This window comes from Haliotis cracherodii, unplaced genomic scaffold (genome assembly GCF_022045235.1).
Source record: "Haliotis cracherodii isolate W230 unplaced genomic scaffold, xgHalCrac1.p SCAF_1, whole genome shotgun sequence".
Taxonomy (NCBI): Eukaryota; Metazoa; Mollusca; class Gastropoda; order Lepetellida; family Haliotidae; genus Haliotis; species Haliotis cracherodii.
The window spans coordinates 69,679,148-69,692,687 of NW_027266264.1; the positions used below are offsets into that span (position 1 = coordinate 69,679,148).

Below are 13,540 nucleotides of genomic sequence, written 5' to 3' on the forward strand. Positions count from 1 at the left end.
GTATCATGTTAACCTCTGAGTGAGTGAGTGAGTGAGTGAGTATGGTTTTACGCCACTTTTAGCAATATTCCAGCATTATCACGGCGGGGGACACCAGAAATGGGCTTCACACATTTTACCCATGTCGTTAATCGAACCCGGGTCTTCGGCATGACGAGCGAACGCTTTAACCACTGGGCTACCTGACCGTCCCTGTTAATCTCTGAAGAAAGGCCCAAGTTTCCAGCTAAACAGGTTTCACTGTACAGTTGGTCACGGACGTATATATGTCTTTGAGTTGGTCAAGGGATAACACAGAACCTGGTCTTGAAGCCGTTTGTGTAAAACAGAACATTGGACAGCATGAGCAGGTGACGAGTAGGATGACATTTATTGACATGACATGCTGATGATCACCATGGCGATTCCAGCTTCCCACAACCCATCCCAAGACTTTTGTAAACACTAGCCCAGAAGACTAGTGGAAACCTTATTTCACTAGTCCTCAGAGTTTGCAGTTGTCCTGCTTGAACGAGACAAAAAAGTTTACTACATTTTTTATCAGTCATAGTCCGTTCCAATTTGTAGCAAATTTTAGACAACCATCAGAGTGATTTTACTTGACCTCAGCATAAGTCAGTAGTCTCGGGCTAGAGGACTAGCATTGATGTTGAAGGATACCCATGCTGGTATCTCTGTTTGGTTTCTGGGGTAAATACATCCCCAATGCACCATGCTTGTCTCTCTGTAGCTATTCCCAGGCAAAGTCCCCAGTACTCCATGTTTGTCTCTGTAGACATTCCGGGGCAAATAAGTCTTCAGTACCAGATGCTTGTATCTCTGTAGACATTCCGGGGCAAATAAGTCCCCAGTACCCCATGCTTGTCGTCACAGCGCAGTGAGGAGTGAGTGGCTACACTGTGTCCTGGCTGATTGAGTGTCATTATTATGGGGAAGACATGGACTGTTGTTTGTGCTCTCTACAACTCGATGACTCCATTAGTAAATACCACTGTGAAATAGCTGGAATAAGGCAGTGGCATTAAAACAACATTCACTCTGTCAGTGGCTGTATTAACGCTGGCACATCTCAATCGGAGGGAATAGATGACAGTCAAGGTCAAGGTCAAGGGAACTCTTCAACCTCCTTCTCCTGCCTCTCTTGTGACGACACCCATCTTGACACAAGGACTTCCTGGAACCATGACACAATGATACCGTTAGATGAAGGACCAATTGTCCATGTTCCTAACACTTATTGAAAAAAATATTTCTTCGTTAACTAGAATAATCATATGAATACTTACAAAAAATATTTCTCCTAATACAAGTACTTTCACTCTCCTTATGATCAGATGGACTCTTTGCATGCTACACTGGTGTAGAACTTCAACTTCGTCCTTTCAATACAATGTTTCGGAGGAGATGCTAGTAACTTTTTATACACTGAAAGCTAAAATTCAGCTATTTTCATATGACACGGATGGGGATTGAACAACTGACCTTCTGCTCTGCGGGCAGACGCTTAATCCACTTGACCACAGAGGCGGTCTTATTTCAAAGGAGCATAACACTTAATTCTTGATTATTTTTTAAGTTGACATCGAAAGTAGACCTCCTTTGCTTTTTCGTTTGAGAACATGTAACTTTGTGGTGCCGGCAAACTCTGTATAAGCTCTCTCATATTCAGTGGCACTCTGCTTGTCAGATAACTCGATATACTATATTCACCACAAAATGCTAAAAGTGGTAAGAATATTCACAAAGAGGTTGCTTATTAAAACCATACACAGCTGATACACAACAAGTTAAATTTGTCTTCTGGGAATACGAGGTAGTTAACAAATTTGGTTAAATGTCTGTGAAACTGGAAAAGCGAATGAGGGTTTGAGTGGGATATTCTACCTCCTGTGGTGAGATCGAGAACTAGACGACACCCTACACATCCACCACGACATGCTGTGTCACTCACCTGAACTTTAAATTGTGGTATGCAGGCAGGTGACATGAGACTTTCCTCAGTTACTCCCCTTGGTTTTATAACATAACAAATCAGCAGTTCCTGCAAATAGAAACAGTCGTTGAGTCGAGTTAACAAGGAAGACTAGAAAGTCTCCATTTTTATCGTATAAAAAGCGTGTCAAAAAGTTTCACAGTACCCTAAAGAAGCAAACAAACAAACTGCAACGAAAACACAAATCCAAATTAAAAAATTCAAATCACTACAAAAGCAGGTACATACTTGAAATTACACAACATATTATTATCTGATAATAGTAATGACTGCCGAATTGATTATAATCAATTACTGATGGGCTAGTTAGTACAAACAGATTAGGATCAATGATTAGCTCCTGAACAAATAGTGTTGGAATAGAAAGAATATTTATTCTCTTACAAATCAAGGTGGACAGACATACACATACTTTCACAGGAAATATACCACCTGCAAATATCAACCTACCTGTCGTTTGAGTGAATGGAGTGGAACTGTTTTGATACTACAACTCTGCAGCAGGAAAATACGAAAGTGTGGTTGGTCTAATATGATGTTTGTCCCATCAGCTATAGTCCTCATCTGTGAATTGCATTCTATAGTGCAATTTGCCAAGGTCAATGTCAATTTGTACGAGTGAACACACGGTTTGGGTTGTCTTCTGTCATTGCCAAACAAGGTCCAATAAATAGGTACACTTTTTGCACTGCTTTTGTTTATCTTGAAAAAGCAGCCGGATAAAACTTTCCTTCTATCTTCTTATGTTCACACTAAAGAGCGGGAGAACCCTTCCCAGTATTCAGCTACTATGCTTTACATAACTGAGTCAGGATCAGGCAAACCAGTGATTGAAAGCATGAGCAACAATCCACGTCATAACAGGATGTTTACACAAACTCGGCCAACTCACAGAGCCTGACATCTTCCCAAGGCAAGGCAGTTAACGGACTACAAAAGTCCAGTTTCCACCTTTGCCGAACAAGGTAGGAATTATGGAGTTATGTATCTTTGCTGGACTAACGAGTCCATGCATTGTCAAATCAAAATCGCATAACGAAATTGACATCAAGTTCGTCAACTGCCATGTAGATTTTGGTCAACTTCAGGATTTGTAAAGCATGTGTACCAGGTGTACCGTCAACTTGGCATGAACAGATATTTTCCAAATCTTTACATGTTTCTAATCAAGGTGCTCACGTGATTTGATGCACTTTGAAAATTTTAATTAGAAATATTTTTAAACATGGATCTTGATTATCAATCTGATCAGCTTGACTGGGCGCTGCCATTTTGTTTAAAGCAAATGCAAGTGATACGAGAGGTTGAATCTGATTGGTCAATAGAAGGGATATAGAAGGGACAAAACTCGTAATAGCCACTGGTGGCGCTACGATTGAGCCCAGAAATGCAAGCCTAGTTTGGGAAGGGTGGAAACTGGACTTTTACAGTCAGTTAACTCCCTTGCCTCGGAAAGATGAGAGCCTGACCACCCTATCCCAAGGTTACTTGAGGACTGATTCTGCCATGGAATCATCCCCTGACATTCTAACATGTGCTACCATGACACTGCTGCAATGTAGATAACTAAGTCTGGCAAACCAGTGACTGAAAGCATGAGCAGAGGGCAGATACAGATTTACTATGTCTGTACCTTGGCCACGTGTTCTGTGATGCGGTTGAGTCCGGCAAGGGAAATCCATGACAGAGGTCTGTGGGTGGACCCGAGATGTTCCGTGAGCGTCTCCTCATCCACGAGCCGGACCAGCACCGAGTAGCTGCCATGGTAGAACGGGGGGCCCTCCTTATACACTACTGCAACATCAGATAATATGTGGTGGTTAGTGTGTTGTGTAGATATACACTATAGTCCATAGTCCATACCTTAACGCCTTATGTTTAACATTGTTGAAGGAGGGTCCTGATGGTGCATACTGTTAAAAGTAAATAAAATAACTAAAAAAACCCACTTTTTTATCGTAAAAGATTGATGTAATATGTCCATAAAAACTGCTTAGCATTAATTATAATTTTATTGTACAACATAATCATGCTAAAAACCTTGAAAAGGTTGTATATAACTAGATCTAGCAGCACAACAAAACCTTTCTGCAAAACAACAAAACAATTCAGAGTTTGGAATTTACAGAAATACAAATTGTAGTGATGAAATAAAAGCAGCACCAGCTGTCCCCATGTTTCCCTACAGACAGACGATCCACACTCACATAGAGAAAATTTGGCATTTTAGATTCAACTTGACAGCCTATCCCCTATTCGTGTGTGCTTTTTACTAAGACGAAAAAATAATGACTACTGACTAAAGGCCCCAAATTTCACAAAATACTGACTTGCGACACACCCATCAGGACCCTCTTTAAAGGTCTTGCAACCAACCTCCTGGAGTGTTTGTTTTTGGTTTTCTTTGTTTTTTAACGCTGCACTCAGCAATATTCCAGCTATATGACGGTGGTCTGTAAATAATCAAGTCTGGACCAGACTATCCAGTGATTGACATCATGAGCATCGATCCACACAATTCGGATACAATGACATGCATCAACCAAGTCAACAAGCCTGACCACCCGATCCCGTTGGTCGCCCCGGATCTTCACAGGTCTTGCCTGGAGTTAGATGCAACATATATTTTGCAAGAGGTCATTGTCTAAAGTTTGTTTTTTGTTGTATGCCTCTTATTGCAATGTTCAAGCTATGTGACAGCGGCCCATAAATAATCGAGTCTGGGGTTTGATGACACGTTATCAACCAAGTCACCGAGCCTGACCCTCTGATCCCTTTGGTCGCCTTTTACAACCAGCAAAGATTACTGGGCACCTATGCTAACCCGGAATCTCAACGGATTCCTCATTGACAAGAAAGTTGAGGTTAGCACCTTAAATCAAGGTGGGTCGGAAATCGGAATGACATAATGCTCTAAGACCTTATAACAAGTTTATCATGTGTGATTTTCAGAACCATTTTTATCATGATGAGTCTTAATACAATAAAGCGAAAGTATTCCTGAATGTGCTGTTGATATTAGAGGGTAACACCTACTGAAGTCACAGCCAAACTTGAGTCCAGTCTTGGGCACCCACCCCTTGCTGCGGTAATAGTGGTAGGCGATGTAGCTGGGGCAGAAGTCAGCTCGACACGAACAGAACCGTTGCCATAGAGATGACAGACTGAGGTTACTCTGTAGGGACAAAGAGTTCGGTTACCATGGTTACAGTTACAAACCTCTTTCTCATATCGAAGAGTGGCTTTCATCAAGGCAATACAGTGAAACGTCTTTAGTTGGTAACTTTAACTTCCAGAAGATCATGTTGGGGACATGACAGATGAACTATTGTCATGTGAAAGAATAGTGTGTTCTTTAATTTCTTTTGAGTAGTATATACATAAAGTAACATTCCTCCACTCCCAGAATTCAATAATCATCTAAATCCAAATTTGTGTTGATCCAGATGATTTCACTAGGAATGATACCCTCATCACTATGGACAATGGAGGCTTCACTGTACACTATGAACATCCCTATCCTGACTATCACCATTCTTCATGGGCTTGAGGCAGAATCCTGAAGATGTTGTTATACGGACAGTATTTATTCTTTGCCATGGAACGGACATTTACCAGTGCTTACTGGTTCATTTAAAATAAAGAAAAATATGAACATGTATTTCATAGCAGTATGAACACCTTACCAAAAGTTGAGCAGTCTATTTTTTGAGTATTCATCAACAAATAAGGCCTTAAATATTTTATATACCGGTATGGTTTATGCAACTGACCGACACAAAAACCTGAAATTAGAAAGAGAAAAAACTAGACCTTTTACAAAACATTTTGGTTGACTCTTTTTTATAACTTTTTCCTAGTGTTCAAGTATATGAAGATGTGGATTGAGTGTGGTTCAGTGTTACTTTAAACATGTTAGTAATAGTATCATGAATATGTAGCAGGGCGTGGAGTCATCCCACAGATGGGTTAACCTCTTTGATCATGTGGACAAGGCGTCCGACCTCTGATCAGAAGGTCCGTGGTTCATATCCCATCACGGGACTCGGAAATTTTATGGCCGCTACATTGGCGCCCAACATGGGGCTGAGCACGTTCATATTAAATTTGAGCAAAATAAGCCTCAGTACCCTTTTATGCGGCCCAGGACGTGCCTCCTGTTGACGGGGGAGTATGTAGCAGGGCACGGAGTCATCCTACAGATGACATCCTTACCTTGTCAGCTTGCTGACGGGGTAAACCTCTTTGGTAATGTGGACAAGGCATCCAGCCTCTGATCAGAAGGTCCGTGGTTCGAATCCCATCACGGGACTCGGAAATTTTATGGCCGCAACAAATACAGTAGGACAATCAAATGACACAGCTGGTGATTGCCGTTTAAAAGTTTGGTGACACTGATGAACATCATGAAGAGGCAAGGGAACGGTCCTGACTGCTCTAGAATCATAATCAAGTCATAAAATATATATGGAATTCAAACCAGCAGATCCTGGTAAAAAAGGGGTATATCTCTGCACAGTGAGATGCTGAAAATGTCTAATTACCTGTTTTTCATCAGTCACTACCAAACATCCCAGGCCATATGACAGAAAAAATGTCTGGAAAAAACAAAAAATACTGATTATCATCATGATCATGATGATGTCAGAAACAAATACCAGGATGCAAAGATACATAACTGTGTATTATCAGATCTGTCACATCAGAATGACTTTGAACATGTTTAAACTTCTATGAAGTTTATCTATAGGACTGTCTGATTGAGCGAGTTAGGTATAATGTCGCTCTGGGCCCCGTTCCACAAAGTGATCTTAGTGCTATGACTGTCTTAAGCGAATTCTAAAGTATACAAATTACAATCGTCTGAGGGCCAACTTTGTGGAACTGGGACAGTTATTCAGGTATATATCAGATTAATGCTGGAGGAAACCCCAAACTCACCTCTTCAAAGCTGAGCTGGAGATGCTCCACAACAGGGTATGGGTCTTTCTTCAACACGGGACGCCATCTTCTCTTTGTCATCTTTCTTTGATTCTTACAATCATCTTCATCACTATCCGCCATCACAAACACATCCCCATCAAGGTCATCACTGTGGCATAAGGGGTCATATTCTACAGGGTCAAGGTCATTGCACTGCCCATTTTCACCATCTCCCTGCTGTATATGGACATCATCGCGACACTCTTTCAGACCAGTCTCCCCGGGAGGTGATGTGGTGGCTTTACCAATATTTGTCTCTGATTGGAATGTTTCTGCATTTGAAATTTGCTTGTCATTTACATTTGCACTACCTGATGTCCCATGTTCTGCCACGGACATCATATCACAGGTTTTATTATGACAGTCTACATTGCTACTTTCTTGAGCATTTGTCCCGGTTGCTTCACTTTTTGCAGATTCTGACCAGCTGTGTGGTTCTCCAGTTCTCGGACTGTCCTCATCCTGGTTTTCCCCTATCTTAGCGTGTTCCTTCTCATCCTTCACCATCTTCTGTTTTACATCTCCACTCCCACTCTCACCCCAGAACTCTGCATCTGCCTCTTGTGTTGCCCAAGCATCCCCAACCTTCTGCTTTACAACCCCACTCTCACCCACGCCCCAGAACTCTGCATCTTCAGTTGTGTCCCATGATGCACCAGTCTCATCTGCTTTTTCGTCTTTGTCAGTACAGACGTCTGCCTCCTCCTCCTCCAAATCTCTGTACTCAGTGCCTGTCTTCAATGACACGGAACTGGAGTCGAAGGAAACATCTTTATTCCCTGAATCTGACACATGCAAGTTAATATCCCCTTCTCTCTGGGCTGGCTTGGTGTGAGCTGTGACCTGATCATCTCGGGTATCCATCATGGCTGTCTCCTCCTCTGATGAAGAGTCTAGTGGCTCATCAGCTACATTCGTCCCAGCCCACCTCATGCGCTGTTTGAACCTGGTGTCAAAATAATACCATGAGAGAAGCAAATACCATGTCATGTTTCATTTGCGTTTTCAATAAACATTTATCATCTAACTCTGTGACTAATTCCTCTCTTACAACACCGAAACGTCGCACTAATTGTAATAAAGAAGTTGTTCATCCATAGAACTCGTCTTACTTAATCACTCCAACTTCTAAATGCCACTGAAAGAAACTAAGTGTGCCAACAGCTGCAGTTAGACAGCTGACACTTACACTCTGTGACTCAATTCTCTCTAACAACTAAGTGTGTCACCGGCTGCAGTTAGACAGCTGACACTTATACTCTGTGACTAAATTCTCTCTAACAACTAAGTGTGTCACCAACTGCAGTTAGACAGCTGACACTTACACTCTGTGACTCAATTCTCTCTAACAACTAAGTGTGTCACCGGCTGCAGTTAGACAGCTGACACTTATACTCTGTGACTAAATTCTCTCTAACAACTAAGTGTGTCACCAACTGCAGTTAGACAGCTGACACTTACACTCTGTGACTAAATTCTCTCTAACAACTAAGTGTGTCACCGACTGCAGTTAGACAGCTGACACTTACACTCTGTGACTAAATTCTCTCTAACAACTAAGTGTGTCACCAACTGCAGTTAGACAGCTGACACTTACACTCTGTGACTAAATTCTCTCTAACAACTAAGTGTGTCACCGGCTGCAGTTAGACAGCTGACACTTACACTCTGTGACTCAATTCTCTCTAACAACTAAGTGTGTCACCAACTGCAGTTAGACAGCTGACACTTATACTCTGTGACTAAATTCTCTCTAACGACTAAGTGTGTCACCGGCTGCAGTTAGACAGCTGACACTTACACTCTGTGACTAAATTCTCTCTAACAACTAAGTGTGTCACCGGCTGCAGTTAGACAGCTGACACTTACACTCTGTGACTGATTCCTCTCTAACAACTAAGTGTGTCACCAACTGCAGTTAGACAGCTGACACTTACACTCTGTGACTAAATTCTCTCTAACAACTAAGTGTGTCACCGGCTGCAGTTAGACAGCTGACACTTACACTCTGTGACTCAATTCTCTCTAACAACTAAGTGTGTCACCAGCTGCAGTTAGACAGCTGACACTTACACTCTGTGACTCAATTCTCTCTAACAACTAAGTGTGTCACCGGCTGCAGTTAGACAGCTGACACTTACACTCTGTGACTAATTCCTCTCTAACAACTAAGTGTGTCACCGACTGCAGTTAGACAGCTGACACTTACACTCTGTGACTGATCCCTCTCTTACAACTAAGTGTGTCACCGACTGCAGTTAGACAGCTGACACTTACACTCTGTGACTGATGACCCGGGGCTGAATGATGCTGTCTACATCAGCTGGGTGTGGCACACGTACTGTGCGGTATCTGTGATTAAATTCAGGCTGTGATCGAGACAGGTTGCCCTTTCCAAAGAATCCCTACAAAAGAATGTAAAAGTCTATTGCAATAGTACTGACATTAAACAATCAAATACATACAATTATTACCACAGTATTCCGATCAGTTGACGAATACCTGTCCCATCTTACAACGTAGACTTCCTGGCAACATTCGACATGATGACAAAGCCACGCACATCTACCAAGCCCTAGATTCAGCAAGTTGTTTGTGAAGTTGTTACCATCTTTTACATGTTTAAGGTGGTTGACTGTCTGATATTAATTCATGGACATTTGCTGAATGAACACCCACATAACTATTCAAGAAAGGACTACTTTGTTTAACATGTTTAAAAAAAAGGATGGAAAAGTAAACAATTAACATTTTAAAATGTTTATTATGTCTACATATAACTTTGATAGTGTAGCCATCAATGTCAACAATACATTATTGACAGTTTCCTTGTCACTGATGTATGGGACATGGGCAATTGTGATGCACAACCAAATAGCTGAAAACCAATCAATCACAAACTACTATTGATATCCTACTACTGAAATGATGGTAAGGACCACCTGATTCTTTGATATTACTATAGTTCATCTGTCATGCCACAACACATTAACTACTATTGATATCCTACTACTGAAATGATGGTAAGGACCACCTGATTCTTTGATATTACTATAGTTCATCTGTCATGCCACAACACATTAACTACTATTGATATCCTACTACTGAAATGATGGTAAGGACCACCAGATTCTTTGATATTACTATAGTTCATCTGTCATGCCACAACACATTAACTACTATTGATATCCTACTACTGAAATGATGGTAAGGACCATCTGATTCTTTCATATTACTATAGTTCATCTGTCATGCCACAACACACAAACTACTATTGATATCCTACTACTGAAATGATGGTAAGGACCACCTGATTCTTTAATATTACTATAGTTCATCTGTCATGCGACAACACATTAACTACTATTGATATCCTACTACTGAAATGATGGTAAGGACCACCTGATTCTTTAATATTACTATAGTTCATCTGTCATGCCACAACACATTAACTATAGTAATATGCAAGAATTGTGTGGTCCTTAGTTTCTATTCAGTAATACAAGACATCACACCTCTGTTATTGAAGTCTGTGGAACTTCTCATGGAGCCTGGATCATTGCTCACAATGTCAATCACCGGATTGTCTGATCTTAATATGATTATTTATAGGCTGTCGTCATATATCAGAAATATTGCAAAGTGTGGCATTAAAAAATGAAAAAAAGGAAATTACACCTACGCTTATTTCTATGCATAGTGGTCTTTCTTCATCTCAAATGACTCACCATCTTAAACAGGAAGTTGATATCCCCTGAATGCCTGACTGTCACAGTGTTGCCCGTGAGGTATGCAGTGTAGAAGAACCACTGGTCAGCGCCAACGGATTCATGGGTAATGCTTTCAATGGGGACTGGGAAAGGGGATTCCTTGGTGCAGAATACTCTCTTCTTCCGTCGAGGAGCAACCAGTCTGGCCATCATACAAATCTCAGTAACCTGGCTGAAAACAAATCATGTGTGCATGTTCAGAAAGATTGAAAATGTTAATCATGGTAACAGTGAGTGGGTGAGTGAGTTTAACGCCACTTTTAACAGTATTCCAGTTATATCACGGCATGTCAGCTTAATATGGGAGGAAAGCCCGGAGTGATGCAGGTCTCAGACGTTTACCACTTCGGTGAAACCCACGAGCACGGGTATGGTGCTGACAAACCTAGAAACATAATCGGGACAAACTGGTATTCAAACCCACAATCATAGGTTTCTGGTGTGCCCAAGGGACGCAACTCTGCACAGCAAATCGCGGCACCTTAGATGACTGGGCCACCTGTGCTCCCTCATGGTAACAGAACACGTCGTCTACATGTTCTGACAACTTGTAAAGTGGCAACAACGGCAACAATGCAGTTTACCGGGCGCAGCCCGAGCTCTACCATCCACTCAATTACCGCGCTATAGTGCCACCGCTGTCTCGTTATACCGTTACCGTGCCTCACGCTCTGGTGACTCTCGCTTCACGATCCAACACCCGTTTTCGATCTTAGGGAAACTTACACATCTTTACAATCAAACACCCCTTTTCGGTCTTAGGGAAACTTACACGTCTTTACGATCCAACACCCGTTTATCGGTCTTAGGGAAACTTACACGTCTTTACGATCCAACACCCGTTTTCGGTCATTAGGGTTCGCCTGCTTTGGGCAAGGGTGAGCCATAAATTCTTACCTTTACAAGCGTTAATCCTTTTAATCCCATTGGTCGGTCATGCTGACAAAAACAATTGGTGACTCTCGCTTCACGATCCAACACCCGTTTTCGATCTTAGGGAAACTTACACATCTTTACAATCAAACACCCCTTTTCGGTCTTAGGGAAACTTACACGTCTTTACGATCCAACACCCGTTTATCGGTCTTAGGGAAACTTACACGTCTTTACGATCCAACACCCGTTTTCGGTCATTAGGGTTCGCCTGCTTTGGGCAAGGGTGAGCCATAAATTCTTACCTTTACAAGCGTTAATCCTTTTAATCCCATTGGTCGGTCATGCTGACAAAAACAATTGCGGGTGTGGTTTCAAGAAAAGATGAATGGGAGCGCGGACCGTGACGTCATACGCATGCGCAATTCATTGTTTACTGATTACGCGTGCATGTCAATGGTGATTCTAATGACCCGTTGAACGAGCAATAATTACATGTGATAGCGCCTGTGGTCCAGTGGTAGGGCATCGACTAATTAACGCATTAATTAGCAGAACCGGTGAGCCGGCGAAGCGCGTTCGAGCCCCCACAGCGCTAATTGGATCTGAAAAAGTGCGCCCGGTAAAGTGCACTACTCCCGCAACAACAAATGTTAGAAAATTAATCACGAACAGGAATTCCTTCATTTATAGATCATGAAATGTATTTTAATGAAAACCAAATTCAATTAAATAAATAAATTTCATAGTTCAGATACAACTTCAAATCTATCTCAACATATACTAGCACAGGGCTTGCATCGCAAATATCTATGTGTGTTGTCAAACAATCAAATACAGATTACCAGGATTATATAAAGGAATTATAACACATAAAACCTACTGTCAAATGGTTTAGATCTAAGCTAGGCTCAGTCTCTCCAGCAGTTAATTGCCAGGCGAGCCCGAGCCGAGTTACCGGTACTCCCGGTAGTCTACAGCTGCATACACCTAGTTTCAAAAATCAAGTACATAACAAATTGATGAATAGACCACAGCTGAGGCCAGTCAAATGGCCTGTAAATTCCCTATATGATGTATTGTGACATAATACATCAACCGCATACACAGGATATAAATAAATCACACTAGCATGATCAAATGTGGCGCAAGGAGGCTGCCATCTTGAAAGGGAGAAATCTTTGCGGTGATTAGAGTGACCGGTTATATTTGTAACCTTTGCAAATAGGCCTAATTAAAACATGATATTAAATAATAGATAATGTTAAATATAACATAAGAATACTACATTTTGGATAATATTCAATTCACATGGAACAAATTCAGTTACAACAAAAAGGTAAATAGCAGCTCCCAATCAGAGTTATCGTCCCTGAATCATCGAAACAATTTAGAGAAGCGGACGTACATTGCCTCGGTGTTGCCCCAGGACTCAGAGTAACCAGTGTGTGATTGAAGGTTGTTTAACGCCGCATTGTCGGTAAAATAATCTCTTTTTAAAAAAAAATAAAAGTTGAAAGATTTCACCTCATCTATCATAATATTTTATGGAAAACACTGAATGAAACGATTGTTTCGAAAGATGGAGAGTGTCCCGGAAACATATGCTCCTAACTGTTTGATTGGCATTCTTGATGTATTGAGCTTCTCCGGATGGTAATGTAGACGTAGTATGCCAACAGAGGGTGATTTTGCGGATGTTTCATACACCATTAGTGTTTGTTTTGTGGTTTAACAACAACAACAACAACAACAACAACAACAACAACACAAGCATGGGTTGCTGAAGACCAATTCTGTTCCGGATCTTCGCGGGTCGTTAGTGTCTGTAATATCAGTGAATCTATATACGTTATCTTAGCTCTTTATACGACTCCCTGGCAATACTTATTGAATATATATCACGTTGAAATAAAGGCAC

The 13,540-nt window shown here is 41.4% G+C and overlaps 1 protein-coding gene across 2 annotated transcripts; it reads right to left on the reverse strand.

Annotated features, from left to right (window-relative positions):
• Positions 1-405: 405 nt before the first annotated feature.
• On the reverse strand, positions 406-12,770 carry LOC139467943 (tRNA-splicing endonuclease subunit Sen2-like). Of its 2 annotated transcripts, XM_071249544.1 has the most exons (9): positions 12,503-12,770; positions 10,705-10,918; positions 9,254-9,381; positions 6,935-7,922; positions 6,538-6,591; positions 5,030-5,168; positions 3,627-3,787; positions 1,952-2,041; positions 406-1,174 (listed from the first exon to the last, which is right to left on the reverse strand). In XM_071249544.1, the coding sequence occupies exons 2-9, from the start codon at positions 10,897-10,899 to the stop codon at positions 1,106-1,108; spliced, it is 1,824 nt and encodes a 607-aa protein (XP_071105645.1). In that variant the 5' UTR covers positions 10,900-10,918; positions 12,503-12,770; the 3' UTR covers positions 406-1,105. The 2 variants fall into 2 exon arrangements, with proteins under 2 accessions (XP_071105645.1, XP_071105653.1); XM_071249552.1 differs by lacking the exons at positions 9,254-9,381; positions 10,705-10,918; positions 12,503-12,770 and adding an exon at positions 8,166-8,169.
• Between the last annotated feature and the right edge of the window lie 770 nt (positions 12,771-13,540).